The sequence below is a fragment of the Phocoena sinus genome, chromosome 10, assembly GCF_008692025.1.
Source record: "Phocoena sinus isolate mPhoSin1 chromosome 10, mPhoSin1.pri, whole genome shotgun sequence".
NCBI lineage: Eukaryota > Metazoa > Chordata > Mammalia > Artiodactyla > Phocoenidae > Phocoena > Phocoena sinus.
In genome coordinates, this window is record NC_045772.1 from 86,026,419 (window position 1) to 86,046,240 (window position 19,822).

Consider the following 19,822-nt stretch of genomic DNA (forward strand, 5'->3'; position numbering starts at 1 on the left):
TATTGTTCTAGGCTCCACCAAGAATGATTTGCCAGCAGCTGTAAAACCATTAGAACTTTTGGGGGAAGTTTGAAAAAGAATTATCCATTCTTGAAGCATGACAGAGAAAAGTTATTGATCTAACTCCTCCAGCTACCTCTCTTGTAGTTCTAAAAATTGTTCTCCGCACAAATTCCACTTTTGTGAAGGCAGTGTCTTCTTTTTTTTAAAATTTTTATTATTTTATAATTGTTTTTATTTTTCTAATGAAATGTTTCACTTAGTGTGAAAGTGTGCATATATATATATAGATGTATATATCAATATATATATATATTTTTTAACATCTTTATTGGGGTATAATTGCTTTACAATGGTGTGTTAGTTTCTGCTTTATAACAAAGTGAATCAGTTATACATATACATATGTTCCCATATCTCTTTCCTCTTGCGTCTCCCTCAAGGCAGTGTCTTCTTACCTATGAAATGCCCGCATAGTTGTCTTAAATTGCTTATAATAGAGTATCTTTTGAGATACACGAAAACAATTCACTTGATGAACTTAAAACTTTGTTATAGGCTCTTATTGCTATTATTTCTAGGAAGTAACATAAGTTACGATTGGAAATATTGAGAGCAAAGAAGTACAAAACCAAAGCATGAGTGACCAAGGGAATGTGGGAAGTCATTTATATTAAAAGAGAATGTATCTAACTTACAGCAGCCTTTCTGCCAGAATATCATTTTATAGGACAAAGTTAACTTAACATGAAATGACAGAGGAAATATATTTAGTGTGTTAAGATAAAGGCCAGCAAATGTGTTGTGAAAAATAAGTAGATGGAAAAAAGGATGTGAGAAATGTGTACCCTATAGTGAATGAGTCATTCTCTGTTTTAAATTAACCAAAGGGGAATTCCCTGGTTGTCCAGTGGTTAGGGCTCCATGCTCTCACTGCCGAGGACCCGGGTTTGATCCCTGGTTGGGGAACTAAAATCCCACAAGCCTCATGGAGTGGCCAAAATAAATAAATAAATAATAAATTAACCAAAAGAAGCTGGTCCCTCCTTATTTATAGAAACAACAAAACCTCTGGTGGTATACATTTGGCATTAGCATATTAGATACGTCTCTAACTTTTTTTACATAATTGTTTTATGCTGTACTAACTCTCACTCCAGAAAGTGTTAAAATCTGTGTTTCGTGTTTTGAGAAAACCCAGTGAAGATAAACGCTGACTTCATTAAATTCACTCAGTGAACATATACTGAGCTTACATGGGTCCCTGGCATTTTATTATATGGGTGTCAATGAGTATTTAATAGAAATAAGGATCTGTGTATTTCCATAGAATTGTAGGCAAAATTTTTCTGGGGAGGAGTTCCAGAGTTTTCATCTGATTCTCAAATGGGTCAATAATCCCCGTCCCACCTTCCTCTCCTCTACCGTCTTCCCCCAGATTCGGAAACCACTGTTCTCTAGACCTAAACCAAGAGGAAATACTTGCAGAACAGGAGTACATGGGTCATGAGGAAATCTCTTTTTATCCACTCATCCCCACTAGCCAACCAAGAGAAATTCCATAATAAAATATAAATTTCATGTTAACAATTCAAAGATCCTTCAGTGTGTTAACATGTCTTAAGACACATCTGATATTGTCTAAAAAAAGGGTTTTGACTAAAAGGTGGTAGAAGATTGAAAGAAACCATGGGTTGGCACCATGCGAAAGTGGAGCACCGAGAAAGTGGAAGGGGTTGGTGGCAAGAGAGGTGAAAATGTTGGAGGAGCTGGTTCTTTCCAAAACATATTTACATACCCCGTAAACTTGCCAAATACTTAGTGACACAAGCTTAGAACAGAGCAAAAAACAAAGCCAGCTGGAATGAGGGAGGCAGTGTAGGGTAGCAGTTCTGAGCAAGGGCTCTTCAAATCCCAGCTCTACCACGTTGCCTGGCTTGGTGAAGTTGAGGAAGCTATTTAATCTCTCTGTGCCTCAATGTCTTCGTGTGTAAGATGGGGATAATGGTAGCCTAACTTCCTAGGGTGGTTGAGAAGATTAAATTAGTTCATGTATGTAAGGAGCTTAGTACCGTGCCTGGCATAAAATAAATGTTGCTATTACTAGGTGGACTGGGGCTTTTCCTTCTCTGTGTGTGTAAGAGGATGTTGTTGCTGGTTTGAAGCCAAGCCTTTGTCTATTTCCCCTGGCAGCCGAATGCACTGTGATGGGTATCCCCAGTGTGACCACCAACCTCTCTGGCTTTGGCTGTTTCATGGAGGAGCACGTGACTGATCCCACTGCATATGGTGAGGATTTTCATCATGAACCCAACTGGGGGAGAAGGGACCTCTAACCAAACAAAGCACAGGGTCTTTACAGAGCCCGACTCTAACGCTATCTTGAGGATTAAACTTTTTATACTTCTTGTTTAATTAAAAGTAGATTTCATTATATGGTCCATAGAAAAGATTCGAATGATATTAATATTGAACATATTACTCAAATGACAAACTACAAAAGGAGTGCTAAACTTGGACAAACATTGCCTTTTCACCTTTTTATTTTTCTGAACTGATTTGGCCCTCTATTACCTAGAAGTGACAAGCACAATAACCATGGCTTTAGAGTACATGTATCGATCAGCATAATTCTTTTATAAGTTCCATGCCAAGTTATCAAAATTCACATATAAGATGGCAGATGGTATCACCATCTATATGTCCATGCAGCCTAGCAGCAAGAAAAGTTAGAATGGGCTGGATGCTCTGCCTGGGCATTGCCGATTCTCTGGTCTTTTAGAATTGTATTATCACTGTTGTCTTTCCTTGGCTGACAGCTCTGGTCCTCACCCGTGGCTGCACAGTGGGGACACTGGGGAACCTAAAAAGCACTGAGACCCAGGTCCCACCCCGGGGATTCTGGTCAGTGAGCAGCCCCAAGGATGATCACTGATCCGAGGTATCCCTGTACTGCCAGATTTTCTTTAGCAAGATCTGTTTTGTTGGCTGTGTGTTGGTGACAATTTTGAGCCATTGGAAGGAAATCACAGGAGAAATACAGTCTCAGAAGGGAAAAGGTAAAGCAGAGGCAGTAGGGGAGTCAGGGAGTGGATAATCACGCAGTTCGCGATAGACCCTAAGGAACAGTAGAAGTGCTTTCAGGTTAGCCTTATCTTGACTTGCGCTCTGGCTTTTGTGTGCCTCAGGTATTTACATCGTTGACAGGCGATTCCGCTCACTGGATGATTCTTGCAATCAGCTGACTCGGTTTCTCTATGGATTTTGCAAACAGTCACGCCGCCAGAGGATCATTCAGAGGAACCGGACCGAGAGGCTTTCAGACCTTCTGGATTGGAGATACTTAGGCAGAGTAAGCAAGTTTATGATAACACACAGAGGACCCCTTTAAAAATCCCACTGGACGATAAAAGAATTGATTCGAGGTGTAATCTGCAAGGTCAAGTCTGTATCATCGTTAAGATCTCAGTGATGTTTTCACGTACTTAATATGAATACCTTTGAACTTCATGTGAATTCGCAAAGTCCCAACCCCAATTTTTCATATTTAGTTTGAGACCAGAACAGCCAGTCTAGCAGCATCTAGCCATGATCTTACTAATTATTCTATCACCTGGGCTTAACTTGATGCTTTACAGGGTTTCATGAAGATGAGGAAATCAAGGGAAAAGTCCCTAGTTTGTTTCACTCTAAGAGATAATATGATCACATTCCTCAACTACAGTGGGGAGTGGAAATAATCTTGTTTCTCAAAATGACAGATACAGGAAATACCTCCTTTCAATCCTGCCATTAGCTTATAAATACTCAGACGTTCATATATCTTAGCAGTGGATGATTTAATAAAAACTAAATTGACTTTGCCTTCACATAATATATCTGCTTAGATACTGCTCAACTCTGGCTGACAAATGACAGATACGGCCATCAGCTGAGTATCTACACACACTAATGCCAGTAGTCACGCTCATTTCCACCCAGGAAGATTAATTTTGCTGTCTTCATTTTATAATGAAAGCAGGATGATAAGCCCCTTAGAAGCTATGTTTCTTACGTAAGGTCGGAAGCAGGATTTAAAGCCAGTGTGTCTGATTATTCAGGCCCCGTCTTTTTCTCTGTGCCACACTGCTTCTCTATAGAGTAAAACCAATGTTTTCAGTCTCCTTAGTGCTCAATTCAGAGTTCAATAAAGCCAGTATGTCCTTCCCCTCCAATTTTTGATAGTATTTCTTTACTTATTCCCTGAAAAATCATAAAGCTATAAACTGTCATATTTTTTTCTGATTCTTAAATTTAGGATGAATAAAATCTGCCACTTTAAAAAAGATATATTTATAAGTAGGAGAAAAAGATTTTATATAACAACTTGGTTATTGAGATATAAATATATAAATATACATCTTTTTTAACCCATGGGTTGGTTTTCTATCATAGTATTACCAGCATGCCAGACACCTGACATTAAGCAGAGCTTTTCCAGATAAATTCCACACGGAAACCACATCGCCACCAATGGTAAATGTTTTATGTATTGTTTATTTGTTTTGAAAGCTAAATGTCTTACATATGGTAAAAGTCCTAACAATACCTTTTATTTGGAAGTAGCTAAATTCACAAACGATTGTACTCTTTCATAGTGTTGCTACAAAGCAGACAGAGAAACTGACAAATCAGACCAAGTCTAAGCCCTCAGTTCAGAGTTAGCTTATATACACAGGCTGAGAAGTCAGCTAATTCATGCCACTGGAGAAGCACTTTCATATGAAAACTCTCCTTGCCTGAGTGCCTGAAACCTCTGTTATACATCCATTCTTTTGAGGGTTGTCAAAAAATAAACTGGCCTGCTCTCATTGGAAGTGAATTTGCTATCCAAGGAGATGTTGAAATGTAGGGCGACGACTTGGCAAGAGTAATAGTGAATTCGAACACCACGGGAGAAATTGGACTAGATGAACATTTATGCATGGAGATTCAACAGTGCCTACCAGGGAGTCTTCCTCTAATTTTCCCTTAGTTATTTATATTCTTGAGGCTAGAGCAGATTACTTGTCATCACATTCACTTAGACGGAAACACAGCTTGAAGTAGGGCAGTATCAGGCATTTCTCTTCAGTGGAATTAGTCCTTACAGGAGTCTACACAGAGGTCCAAGAGCTAAACTTCTCTGTTCCCTACCCACCAGGTGAAAACTTAGGTGTAAAAGATGAAACGCATATCATTGACTATGAGATCCATTTTAGCTTAGCAGTTCCACACCCCACAGGACCCAACATCTCATGTAAATCCTCACAGATAAGCTTCTATGGTCTCCACAAGGAATGTGAGCAATTACAAGAGTCATCAAATTCAAGGATTTCCAAATACTAGAGACCTTCATCAAGTATTTGTAGATCCTCCAAAAGCAGGTGTAATTTTTCAATCAGGAGCCACTTTCACTATAAACAGTTTTGCCTAATACCTTATATTCCACCTCTATTTGGTGTCTGGGGACCAGATCTAGAACGTTAACCCAAGGGAAAATTTGCTCATAGAGAAAATGAAAGAGTTTTGTAAATCCCTCAGTATACAAATTCCACTTCCCATGTCCATGATTCTAACAGAGTGACTTGCTTAGCTTATTCAGAGGTGGTCACTGCTCTTGATGATAATTCAGCTATATTCATTCATTTATTCAACTAATGCAAATAAGTATATAATAAGTATTGAGCTCCTATGCTCCCTAAGTGTAGGACTCAGCTCTTTTTTTTTTTTTTTGGTATTGCTTTCAGGTAAAGTATCTGAGCCTTGAAATGAGCCTACATGTATGACATAATAATGTCTAAAAATAGTTGAAATCCAGAGTGATATGTGCTGTAACAATTTTACACATTTGTCTTCCTGATTGATGAAGCGTCTGCACTCCTAGAGAGCAGGGATCTTATTTTTCATCTTTGTTTCCTCCTGCCCCATAGGTGGTGCTTAGTATGTGTTTATCAAATGAGTTATCTCAGAGCATCTTAGGAAGAAGGGCAATTGATTAAAACCTAGTGATGTTTGCTCATTAACTGAAATAGAAGGAACGGGTGGTCAGTGAAGTGGCCTGACTTCCAGGAACCTTTCTAGTGGGTGTTGTCCATGGAATATCCAGGCTGCTCATGTTCTGGAATTGGATTGAGCAAATCTGAAGGATGACATAGACACTGATAATCTCAACAGTGTATCATGGCAGTTGATATTAAAGGCTCTGGGACGATAACAGCCCTGGAACCACTCTTTGCTCTACCACTTACATGCCGTTTGATCTTGGGCAAATCATTGGCCTCTTGGACCCTCAATTTTCTTCTGTCAGCGGAAAGAACAAATTGGTCAGAGATTAAATAAGATCACATGGGGCTTCCCTGGTGGCGCAGTGGTTGAGAGTCGGCCTGCCGATGCAGGGAACACGGGTTCGTGCCCGGGGAAGATCCCACATGCCGCGGAGCGGCTAGTCCCGTGAGCCATGGCCGCTGAGCCTGCGCGTCCGGAGCCTGTGCTCCACAACAGGAGAGGCCACAACAGTGAGAGGCCCGCGTACCGCAAAAAAAAAAAAAAAAAAAAAAAAAAAAATGGTAATATGTATATAGCCCCTGGCACATTTCAGTGCTTGATAAAAGAAAGCTATTTATTTAAGGAGTCTCTCTTGAGCGTGGTTGGACCAGAATCAAGATAAATCAAAGTTAATAGCCCCTGAACAGACCAAAAAATCCAACTGTGTTTTTTATTAAATGCACATGCCAAGTGTGTACATCATTGAAAAATCAAAAAGCCATTCTAATGTTTTGTGTCTTATTTTTGTCTTTGGCAGACAGAAGGGTTTAAATATCCCAGGCCTTCCTCAGTACCACCTTCTCCTTCAGGATCTCAGGTCTCTAGTCCTCAGAGCAGCGATGTGGAGGATGAGAATGAGGATGAAAGATACGATGAGGAAGAGGAGGCTGAAAGGGATCGGTTAAATATCAAGTCGCCATTGTCTCTGAATCACGTTCCTCGTGTGAAGAAGAAGCTGCACGGCGAATACAAGAATTGAATTCCACCCTGGTCGAACAGGCTAATTCAGTGAGAACATAGTAAGAATGATTACTGAAAGAAATGAAAATGTCACGTGGTTCATTCTCTTCTCCTCAGTATAACACTGGGATTTATTCTCTGCCTAAAAAGTGGAGGAGATTAAGTGAACGGCAATTTTGTAATTTATAATAAAATCCAACTCCTTTTACCCCTGTCAGTTCGGGCTCTAGGAAGAGTGTTAATTAAAGGAGGAAGAATGGAAGTGTTTTTTAAATGGTTATTTTAAGCGATAAGAATTTTCATTTCCTAATGCTGATTTTTAGTTATCATCACCATAATCCTTGGCTTAGGGTTTTGTTTGTTTGTTTGTTTGTTTTTTGCGGTACGCGGGCCTTTCAGTGTTGTGGCCTCTCCCGTTGCGGAGCACAGTCTCCGGACGCGCAGGCTCAGCGCCATGGCTCACGGGCCCAGCCGCTCCGCGGCCCGTTGGATCTTCCTGGACCGGGGCACGGACCCGTGTCCACTGCATCGGCAGGTGGACTCTCAACCACTGCGCCACCAGGGAAGCGCTACCTGCTAAACCAATCTGCCATTTCCCCCATAAAGGATCCTGATCTTAGCTATGAATGTGTTCTACCTTTATATTTCAAGTAATTTGGTCTTTAGTGATTATTTTTATTTTTCACATGAGGCAGAACCATGAATTTATACCTAGCTTTGCAGACAATCAAACTCCATAGGACAGTAGCTACCCTAAATCCAGATGTTGATACATATTAATGCATATGTACAAGGTCACTTCTCAAGTTAATGATCAGGAGATGTTACCATTGTACTGTACCATCTGACTGTAACAGTTTTTTTCTATTGTTTAAAAGGAAAGCCTTTTTGAAAACTTGGTCAGTCTTCCATAGGTGATAAATTGTTAAATCCATATGAATAAATATATCAATATTTAAAGATTTAACTGCATTGATAATGTTTAAAATTCTTTTAGACATTTAAGTAAGATAATATGTGCAAAAACACCTACTATACAATAGTGCCTTATGAAGGATAACATTTAAAACTATCTTTTAAAAAAAGTAGCCAAAAGAAAATAGAGAGTCTACTTAATTATAATAAGGACAATGTCTCTGAGACATTGTTGAATGAGTGTAGTTAAACATATTAATGCTTTAAATGTAGTTAAACATAAATCAGCAAAAAACAAAACAAAACAAAACCCAAACCCCACATTCACTCATGGATTGTTTTTTCCACAACTGAATGTTGTTACATTTAGATCACAGTGAATACCTTGGTTGGCCCAGGTCTGTAGGGGCTCTAAAAAAATTTAGGTCTTCTCAGTGCTGGGTTGTTGATGGCAATAAGGGAAGAGAAACAATGACAGTGTGTCAGATGGTGCAGGACCAGTGGAAAACTGCACTCCAGCTCTATCACCCCGTTGTTAGGGGAGAGTAGAAGAATGGCAGATACAAGCAACAACTCAGGTCAAAATGGAAGATCGTTGCAAACTCCCCTAGTTTAGAGGTTTGTAAGGAGGGAAAATAAATTACCTAAAGCCTAATCCTTAAAAAATGCCCAATGGATACCAATTAACCCAACTCTCCAAGCTCTGCAGAGGAGTCAGAAAAAAATATGAAATAGATTTGTATTACAATCCAAATACTCATTTGCTGAAGTGCCAGAAAGATCTCATGATAAAATGGGTTTCACTTTTGCAATAACCATGAAAATATATCCCTAATAAAGTGGTGCAATGTGTGTCTTCAAGTGATACTCTTGATTGGTAACTGGTTGATCCACGGCTACTGAAAGCATGAGCTATACAGAAGCTATAACTTCTTAATAAAAAACTTTAAAATTCAAGTTTTTTTGTTTTTGTTTTTGTTTTTGCGGTACGCGGGCCTCTCACCGCTGTGGCCTCTCCCGTTGCGGAGCAACAGGCTCCGGACGCGCAGGCCCAGCGGCCATGGCTCACGGGCACAGCCGCTCCGCGGCATGTGGGATCCTCCCGGGCCAGGGCACGAACCCGTGTCCCCTGCATCGGCAGGCGGACTCTCAACCACTGCACCACCAGGGAAGCCCAAGTTTTTTTTTTAAATGAAAGAATAGTTCTTTGATTAGAAATTAGTACAAAGGGTATAGGACACATGGAAATGACTGATTTGCAAACACCTGGCTTCAAGTGGCATGTGTTAAGAATCAGTTTCTACCCTGTACTTGGTCCTCTATTCAGACAGCTGCTGCCACCTGACTCCAACCCCTTGCTCCAGTCACTTAGTTATCCTTTCCCCAAGACTGACAAAGCCTGGTGTCTAGTTGCTCTTTCCCCAATATTGACAAAGCTCGGTGAGGAACAACCAATAGGATTATTAGGTGACTGTGTGTCTAGCACAGCACCTTATACACAGTAGTTGCATAAATGAATGGTCTTACCGGGAGAAACATAGATACAAAAAATTGATGCTCTTAAAGTATGTATAAAAAAAGAAAAAATAATAAATAATGTATGTATCCATAAATTGGAGGACAGGAAATATGGAAAATTGTGTGTGCCTGGCCAGCTGACAGCAAGACTTTTTTTATGCATTGTACCACCCTTCCTTCCATGGTAAGGGCTAGAGTGAACAGAGCTGGCTTTACATATACAGATGGGAATATAAAATATTACAAGTGCTATACTAGTAGCTTTCCTGGACACAAGGAGGTCTCAGAAGAGGGATTGGTTAAGTGTACTTGAGGAGATTGAAAGCGACTTCCTAGGATGATCCTAAATTTCTGTGAAGTAATGTGGGAGATACAACTGCCCACTTCACATTGTGGTTGTAAGGATAAAATCAAGTTAGACGTGAACATTTCCTTAAGGGATTTATAGTCCAGTAGGAGGAGACCAACAGGTTACATTCCCAACTCCTCTTTCTCCTGAGGCCAAGGTAAAATAATGTAACTCAGGGTTGGTAGGATATAGACTTTTATTTCTCATCAGCAGGTAAAGAAGGAATGCTAGTTGGAGGCTGATTTTAACCTCTCACCTTCTCTCCTTGCTTAGGATCACTATGGTGGGGGAGAGGAGTCATCCACTGGGGAAAACCAGGGGAACAGAGAGTAATTGAGAGTCCACCCTGGAGGCCACGTAGCCACAGGGGAAGAAGGCTATAGAGGCAAAGAGGGGAAGAGCAACTGGAACGGGGTGAAAGGGGCTGCAAGTCCTATCTGGAGGTGGGGTATTCTAGTACATGGACCTGCACAGGAGGCATATATTTTCCAATTTTAAAAGACAAGCCATACAACGAGAAAAGTTTTGAGCACTGATCACTTATTCATTTCAGTTTTGAACAAGATAGAAACAAAGAGAATTGCAAAGACACCCCCGGAGAGATAGAAAGTTACAGCAAACCGGGCACATGCAAATACTGGGTTAATGTGCATATCTGTACAGCAGAACAATGTTCAGGAAATTCAAGTACTTGTAATATTGTAGCTGATATTATAACAGCCGTTGGTCATTTAGACAGCTTTTACAAACTCTGTTTCAGTGGGAAATACTTGAGATTGTTCTAGTTGTAGAAGAATTACTTTGTAAGATAGACTTTAAATGTATTCTGGGACTAGACATAGTATTTAAGTAGTCCATATGTACAAGTCTATGTCAGGTGAGTTACATAATTCTCAATAAACTGGACATATACACTGTCTAGAAAATCCACTTTAAAATCAAACAATAATTAATGACAGGCACCTATTATAATGCCACATAGATTTTTTTTTATTGCTAGCATATTATTTTTTTGGCAGACATCAATGTTACATTAACTTGAATACAGTTTCATTATTCAATTATGAAATGAGATACAGACAAATCTTATAAGCAGGGTTTTGATTACTTAACACAGTAAAATTGTAATTCCAAGTTACAGAGACATTCACATAATGATATTCTTTAGCTACTGACTAATAGCTATATACTGATGACAATAAGAATGGACAATACTTTCTACTTGTGACATTTATCAATAACAACTCTCAAGTAATTAAGTCAAAAATAATGAACATGATGGTCGTATTGTAATTCCAAATAAATATACTATATGCTTGCTGTAGGTATGTGTGTATTTTATTTTTCAGATAGTACTGAACCCTAGTTGAGTTAAAAAAATGAATAAATTAGGCATATTACCATGCATTTTGTATCAGGGTGCCTTTATGTTATGTTTTTATGTCAAATAAAGCCTAGAGTTCTAGTCAATTAGAGTAAGTAGTGCTTGAGTCTGTTTAGCCATGGAAAATGGGTTACCTCTAAAAAACTGCTTTGTTTCTTTTGTACAAGAGCAGCGTGTGTTTCCATCTGCTTATTTCCCAGTAACTTTTAGATCCTTGTTTCTAAACTGAATTCGGGGAGATCCCCAGAGAGCACAAGGGGGAGCTTCCAGCTGTAGAACCTTCCACTGGCTCCAGTCTCACCAAGGGTCCCCTCTCTCAGCAACCACACTGCAGTGTCTGATCACAGGGCTTCTTCCCAGTCATCCCTTCCCTCTTCCCTTCCTGACAACTTACCTCTCCTGGATACTAAAAGAATCACACTCTACTCTTTCCCATCTTGCCATGCTTCCCCGCCTCACCCTCCTTGGAGGTGAGAAAAGGGGGAAAAGGAGAGGAGATTCTAACAGAATGAAAAAAAGCAACTAAGAATGATTAGATCAAGATGGGTATTTGTTGTCACAAAACGAAAGAACACTCTAAAGAGTCTTCAACCTAATAATTATAAATGGGCTAAAAAATTCAAGAGTAAGACACGAGGCGATCTAAACAGGACCTGAAGCAATGGAAGAAAGCAACGATGTTCTCACTAAGAACTCAACATCACTTTAGCTTCTGAAAGAATAAAACTGGCTGCACATGTTCCTAAGATTACAAATGAAGATAAAAAGGGTCCACAGGCTTTATTCACATGGTTCATGTTTTCAGCAAGAACAGAACTATAATTGAATGGAATCTGGTATATTTTCACCAGTTTAGCAGACTATCTTCTAGGAATCTGGTTTGATCAAAGTTTTCTTCTCCAGCTGTAAGGACAAAAAAAAAATACATAACATAAACATGTACCCTGTGTTTTGTAAGAAGAAAATATAAGATGAAGAGAACCTCAGGAGATAAACATTTGCCCCCCTACATTATGTCAACTCAGGCACTCTGCTATGGAAACTACCCCCAAATTGGATTTTGATTGATTTTGTTTCAAAAATTTCCCCCTCAGCTTGGTATGCATTGAGGAATTCACATCTGACATGTGAATCTCTACAGTGAATTTAACTATTACATGGTGTGTTTGGTAGAAATCTGAAAAGGCCACATGCCTTGCTCTAAATATGCCTCATGTCTAAAATACCCCCCAGCAGAACCATTTACTTGCATCAAGGTACGGTTTCTGTATTTCCTGTTAAAATGCATTTTAGCTGGGAAAGATGACAGAGGAACAACACATTCGCACATATTCTCTTACAAGTTGAACTAGATGTCTGGGGTGGAAGTAAGACAAAAAGAAGGGACACTTGTTAGCTGGGCAGGACTGCACAACTTCAGAGCAGGAAGAATCACCTCTGGGGTGGAGACAGTGGACTGAGATGACAGCAGATTCCTGGGACTAAAAATGGGTTGAAGGGCTGAAACTGAGGATGGGGAAGGGAGAGGAAGCTGCCAGAGGCAAACTTCTGTTCCTCATTTTATGTAAGGTCATCTCTAGAGAAAACCACTTTCCCCTAGTTACAATATGGTTGGAATATCTGAGTTATAGTTTAACCTGAACTGGTAGCAAACTTCAAAATACTGCTGATTATCAGCTACTCTATTTTTTAAAAAAATTTTATTTTTCTATTTTTAAAAATTTTTATTGGAGTATAGTTGATTTACAATGTTGTGTTAGTTTCTACTGTACAGCAAAGTGAATCAGTTATACATATACAAATATCCATTCTTTTTAGATTCTTTTCACATATAGGTCATTTCAGAGTATTGAGTAGAGTTCCCTGTGCTATACAGTAGCTCCTTATTAGTTATCTATTTTAAATATACTAGTATGTATTTAAAGGAAAGGAAAAAAATAAAAAAGAAAGGAATCATCCCTGTATATCCTCCATTAAGGTAACAATCCACTACTTAAAATAATAATCCACTACATAAAATAAGTCCAAATAATACCTAGGGACTTCAGAATAAAAATATTAAAGGTGACTAGTGATTAATCTATCATATGGGAATCCAAAACTTTCCCATCCATTTAGACTAATAAAATTTTGTTTCCCCATTTCATCATCAGAGACAAGCCACTTCGGAAACTTCAATAATTAAAAACTTGAATTTATTCTCCAACAAAGACTTGAAATGGAGACCTACAGTCACATTCTTCTGTAAAGTTTCTAATGAAGATCCCTCTCCTCCTCTTTAAAATTAGCTCTACCTTCTCCATTCCAGCTCACTTTCCTTTCTGGCTCTGCACATCCTCCCAGCAATTAAATCTCAGACTTCACTAACAATCCATCTCCAACCTCACTGTCCTCCTACTGACTTCAAAAATCAGTAAGAGGGACTTCCCTGGCATTCCAGTGGTTAAGACTCTACCCTTCCACTGCAGGGGGCATGGGTTCCATCCCTAGTCAGGGAGCTAAGATCCCGCATGCCTCGCTGCGCAGCTGGAAAAAAAAAAAATCAGAGTGCCAAATGCTGAATTTAGAAAAGACCACCTTGGATGCAGCATCTTCTACCCATGATTCAACTCTTTCTCACCTTTTCATCACAAGAATTCTGAAAGCCACGCCAGTAAGCAACCACTTAATCTCTGCAGTTTACCTTCTTTTCCTAAATTCCCTCGAAACAAGGTTTCAGACGGGCAAGGCAGCAGCAAATCATACCACTGGGCAGGGGCTGAGGAGAAGACTTGTGAACCGTGATTTAATGACCCTTCCTACCCAACACAATCTTCCTTCTCCTTTGATTTCTGTACTCTTACTAAGCATCCTGCTATATTTGATGCTTCTCATCACTCCTTTCTTGAAACTTTCCATCCTCGACTTCTTAGATTCTCTGTTATTCTGGCTCTCCTCCTACCTTTCTGCCTGCTCCTTTTGAAGTCCCTTCACTGATATGATTTTCCCCCTTTCCCTTGATCTCTGGGTATTCTCCAGGGCAAATCCTTTATTATCTGCCCTTTTCCCACTACATCTGAGGCCTAGGAGAGAGCTCCATTTTCATGTTTCCAACCTTTATTAACTGGCTCTGAATTTCCAGTTGTTCCCAAACCTGACATCATCAGAATAATGTGAGTGAACTTCTTAAGGATACAGATTCTGGGGCCTCACTCAAGTAGTATGGAATCAGACTCTCTGGACCTAAGGCCAAGAAATCTGTATTTTCAGCAAGTTCTACAGAGAACTCTGATGGAACCAGTCCACATATGGAGAGCAGAGAACCAGTGACCTATACACCTTTATCCACTGGAAAGGCTCCATCACCTCAAACTGAACCTCAATTATATCCACAGGCATTTTCATTTGTCAGTATCACCATTTTAAACTCACAAAAACACTTTAAAAATGTGCTTGACTCTGGATCCTCTCTTTCGTTTTAAAATTTTATTGAAGTATAGTTGATTTACAATGTTGTGTTAATTTCTTCTGTACAGCAAAGTGACTCAGTTATACATATATTTTTTTCATATCCTTTTCCATTATGATTTATTACACGGTATTAAATATAGTTCCCTGTGCTCTACACGAGGACCTTGATTTTTATCTGCTCTTCCTTCCGGTATGCCTCAGGGCTGAGCCTCCATTCCCACTGACCTCATTACCCCACTCCTGAATGACTGCCTTAGTTTCTCACTGACATCATCACTCTGGCCTTTCCTCTTCAACACCATCCATCTGAGAGGCGGCAGGGCATAGCTGAAAGAGCTACAGCATCCCACAGCCCTGAGTTAAACTCCCCATATCACTTCCTGCTGTGTAAACTCCCCATATCACTTCCACTCTATGTGGACCTTAGGAAAGTATATACAGCTCAGGAAGGGTCAGTTTTCTGGGCTATAAAGATTAGCATTAATATCTGACACACAGTAGATGTTCCCATATTGTAGCTATTGTAACTGCTCTTATGGTTACCCTATAAGCAATAACCAGTTTCATCTTCCTTCATCATGTCCTCTTTCTGGTAAAAATCCATGGACCATCTGATTGATTCTCAGATAAAGAATAAGTTACCCCCTGTTCTTTTATCCCAGTACTAGTAGGTACCTGCAATGTGATAGTGGGCAAGCTACTCAATCTTTCTGTGCTTCTATTTCCTCGTCTGTAAAGTGTAGATAATGACAGTGGGTAATCCTAGGAGGTAATTCATTTGTTATGGATTAATGAATTATTAATAAATGTATTAATCCATATCAAGTGCTTGGAACAGTGCCTGACCCACTGCATTATAGTAAAACCCTCAATAATTATTAGCTAGAGGGAGTAGTAACAGTAGTTGTAGTCATAGCTATACTATGGCCATGACTCTCACAGTCTACTGTCCTACTGACTGTTCACCCTGCCTTTTCACTGCAAAGGCCATTCTCATTCTTGCTTTTGTTTAATCCATTTTCTTCTTTACCTGTCACAGTGCCTGGCACCTAGCAGGCATAAATGCAGATTTGCTGAATTCAGTATTATAATCCCCTCCACCCAATCAAGTCAGCCGCGGACCTTCTCTGATTTCAGAAGACCTCTCTAGGGCTTCCCTGGTGGTGCAGTGATTGAGAGTCTGCCTGCCGATGCAGGGGACACGGGTTCGTGCCCCGGTCCGGGAAAATCCCACATACCGCAGAGGGGCTGGGCCCGTGAGCCATGGCCGCTGAGCCTACGCTCCTGGAGCCTGTGCTCCACAACGGGAGAGGCCACAACAGTGAGAGGCCCGCGTACCGCAAAAAAAAAAAAAAAAAAAAAAAGGACCTCTTTATCCCACTCTCTTCCATTTGCTTCTCGTAGGTTTCTTTTGTTTGTTTTTGTTTTTTCACAACAAAGCCATAAACTAGAAGCCAGAAAGAGCCCCCTGCTCTCTTCCCCTCCCTGATGGGGCCCGTCCGATAACAGGCAGGGAGCACACAGGCTTTCTCTGCCAGCACAAGTGTCAGAGCCCAAGGCCAGCAGCCTATGCTTTGACCACTAGACTACTCACTGTATTTTGTTAAATACATTTTAACATTTAAATTATGTCATAAATATGGCATCATTACAATTTTTGAGAGGGAAAAATCTAGATCTGTTGAATATGCTTTGATGACCTCTATTGTTAATGCTAATAGAAAGTACGTACTTTGTTTCATTTGGCTCTTAGAGCAACCTGCCCATGGATGTCATTATTTCATTTTACCCGTAATGACACTAAGGCTCAGGGTCACCCAGCTAGTAAAGCAACAAGGCCAAGATTTGAACCCAGTCCTGTTATACTCCACAGCCCTGGCTAATGTGCAACAAGATGCCTTAATGCAATTAGTGGTGTTAATGCTACATGGACAGAGAGCCTCTATTTGAAGAACACACCTAATCCTGGTATGGAAGAAGCTATATAGTATAATGCAAATCACACAGGCTTAGAATCAGAACTAGCCCAATCTCTTAGGGTGAACCATAAGAAACTGCTGTGTTTGTGAGTAAAAAATCAGTGATTTTCAGCTATTTCATTTGGTTCAAACCTTAATAGCGAGTAACCGGATTTGCGATTATTTAAACCTCTTTTGGCCTCAGTTTTTTCAAATATAAAATAATGAAGTCGGACTTTCTGGAGTTCTAACAGAAATAAAAGCTCCAATAGGCTATGGATTATGGAATTAACATGAAATCCCCCAGTCTCATCAAGGAAATGTTTTTACATTCTTGGGAAACACTTTAATGAGCAGCATGCTAGTATTAAAATAATAAACATCTCTGTGAATTTCTGGTGGTGTGGGCAACCGTTAATTATTTTAAAAAATCTGAATAAATAAAAGCAACTTCATTGTCCTCAACACAGAATGCCCAAAGCACTCAAAGCTTCCCTGTCCTGCAGTTAAAAGAGGTCACTATAATTATACCTTCTTGCAGTTTCTGCAAGGAAGCCAATAGCACAGCTGCTGCCTCTGGAAGAGTTAGTAGTTGGGGATTTGGGCTTCGTCTTTCTGGAGAAACGAAAAAATAAATACAGATTCTATTAGCATTTAAATATTCATATAGATAAATCCTATTCCAGTATGCTATAATACTGGAAAATCTCTGTGAAATACCTCTGTGATCCCTCAGCAAAGAGCCCCTTACACAGAACGATTTTTACAAGTTGAAACATTTCACACTTCCCTTAGGCATTGCTTACAACTGGTTATGTTGTGTATTACAGGGAATGGAAGAAAATTTAAACTATATACTACAGAGAATTTCATGAAAGCAAGGAGGATTAAGATAAAGAACCCATGAGAAATTTCCCCCTCAGAGCTTAAAATGGGATGTCTGGGCTGAAAGGTTTAGATGGGACCCTGCCTGGAGCCTGGACTATCTTCTCTCTTGTTCCTTCCAAAGCAGTTTGAGAAAATAATCTACCTTCTTGGCCACATGTAAGTCAATTATTTGACTGAAGGAGAAACTACAAAATATTCAAAACGATTTCAAATCTAAGCTGACAGAAGACAAACGGTCCTGATTCAACACAAACCATGATTTTTAATTTGGGAGCCGCTGAAGTGGGAAAACAAAACTTACCCTCCTACGGTAAAAAAAAAAAAAAAAAAAAAAAAGGTTAATTACACTGCAGGCTTGAAGCAGGTAAACAAAAAAAAAAAGGTTAATCACACTGCAGGCTTGAAGCAGGTAAACAAACATTTGATGTGCTCGACACAGTGTTTGGTATGTTTCAAAATGAGTCTACTTGGTATTTTTAACAATCTTGAACGTTTATCAAAATGAATGGTATTGTTATTTTTAAATCCAATGGCATCGAAAGGTTTATCATGAAACAGTCTCTGGCTCCATCCTTAAAGGCTCCCACTTCTTCACTATTTCTGGTTTTGAACCTTTTGATAGTTCTTTTTAGTAATATAATAGAGCTGTTTGAAGTTTTTAGGCAAATCACTATTTTAATAATGATGATGATGATGATACCAACATTGGCAACAACAACAGCGTTTAAGAGAAATCTTGTAAAGATCATGCCCTAAACGGGAGGCCCATTTCTCGGACGGGGCAGGCGCACAGCTCTCATATCCATCCTGACGCCCGGCAGCGGAACCCCGGCCCCCGCCGCCCACCTCCATACTGGCGGGGCCTTGCGATCCCCCAGCTCCCGGCGCCGGGCGGGGCCGGCTCTCCCCCGGGAAGGCCCACGGGCCAGTCTTGGAGGCCGAGCGCGCCCCTCCGGTCCTGCGCGGTCCTCTGTAGCCCGCGGCTCCCTCACCCCCGCGCACTCACCGGGCGGCGGCCGATCGGCGAGGTCCTTCCTCCGGCTCTGGTCGGAGATGAAGCGGCGCCCCTCTGCCAAGGCGAGACACGGGCTCAGCGCCCACCCGGCCCGATCGATCGGGGTTCCGGGGCCGGGAGCGGGCGGGGCCCGGTGCGCGCGGAACTGCCCGGGTTGGGGCGCCGGCGCGGATGAGGGAGGAGACCACGGGTAAAGTCCGCACGCCCCCCGCCCCCGGTCCCCCGAGTGAGCTTCGAAGGGGGCGGCGATCTCGCTCACCAGCCAGGGTAGGGCGGTGTGTCCCTGGAAACCCCAGTCTCCCTTTGGGCAAGAGCCAGCAACCCTCCGGTTTAGGGTGGAGGATTTCAGATAATCTACCCCCGCCCCCCAACCTTTCTCCTTGATTAACTGAGACCAGGATGACCTCGATTATTTATGGGAACAAACTCGATAGGATTCTCTCCCCACAGCTCTACATCTATCCCACCGATTCATGCACCCCTACGGATGTCCCTCTATTGCTGTCGGAAGAGCAAAGTATGTGGAACGTACGTGCACCCTTCAGGTAGAGCATAGCTTGTGGAGTCCAATTCCTTCTCTCAAAGAGTCTCTATAACCCGGGGAGAAGAGGAAAGCAGTTAGTAAGGCGTTGCTGCCCAGCCCACTATTAGGAAAAAAAAGAAGGGAGGGGAGGGAAAGAAAGAAAGGGAAGGGAAGGAAGGAGAGAAGATATTAGGAAAAGAAGGGAAGAAATTGAGAGAAAGAGAGAGGGAGGAAGGAAGGAAGGAAGGCAGGCAGGCACACAGCGCGTGGAGTCCCAATTTTTGCGTTTGATTACCTGCGGAGCACTGTTCGAATTTCCCATGAAAGAAAACACCAGGAAAAGAGTCAAGGTTGTTACCACCAGACTTCTGAATCCCTGTATGAAAAGATCAAAGAAGTCGTTTCTGTGCCTCTATAAGATCTTCTGCTTCCTTCCCTGGCGCCTGGACAATTACAAATCCCTTACTTTTTGCTATGTTCTGTTTTAGCGCTCAGAGGGTGGGGCAGAAGGGGGTTCCCCAGTTTATCGTCTCGTTTATCCACAAAGAGTTCTTTTTAAAAAACAATTAATTAGAAATATATTATTTTTATTATTTAACCCAAATGAGGATTTGGGTGAACTAGTGAAACTTTTTCTTTGTAAAATCAAATGATTCTGATATTTTAAAGGCATAACGTTTAACTATCCTTTAGCCTCTGAAACACTTATTAAACATAAAAGAGGTAAAAAGCTATACAGCTTTTTAATAAAATAGCTAAAAAAACTCAAGTGTATAAAACCTTTACTTACCTTCAT

General features: G+C 40.7%; 2 protein-coding genes across 2 annotated transcripts in view; one reads left to right on the forward strand and one right to left on the reverse strand.

The window, feature by feature from the left end:
* The window catches only part of GYS2 (glycogen synthase 2), a 59,681-nt gene extending 52,300 nt beyond the window's left edge, over positions 1-7,381 (forward strand). Inside the window, exons 13-16 of the mRNA XM_032645803.1 lie at positions 2,194-2,289; positions 3,189-3,352; positions 4,435-4,515; positions 6,824-7,381. Of these exons, the coding sequence (XP_032501694.1) occupies positions 2,194-2,289; positions 3,189-3,352; positions 4,435-4,515; positions 6,824-7,045 (563 nt within the window). The 3' untranslated portion in view covers positions 7,046-7,381. The remainder of the gene's footprint in view (positions 1-2,193; positions 2,290-3,188; positions 3,353-4,434; positions 4,516-6,823) is intronic.
* Positions 7,382-10,795: 3,414 nt separating this feature from the next.
* On the reverse strand, positions 10,796-19,822 carry SPX (spexin hormone). The gene is made up of 6 exons (XM_032646970.1): positions 19,817-19,822; positions 19,322-19,402; positions 19,036-19,093; positions 18,495-18,557; positions 17,132-17,215; positions 10,796-12,095 (listed from the first exon to the last, which is right to left on the reverse strand). Exons 1-6 carry the CDS (start codon positions 19,820-19,822, stop codon positions 12,037-12,039), a joined length of 351 nt encoding a protein of 116 aa, XP_032502861.1. The 3' UTR covers positions 10,796-12,036.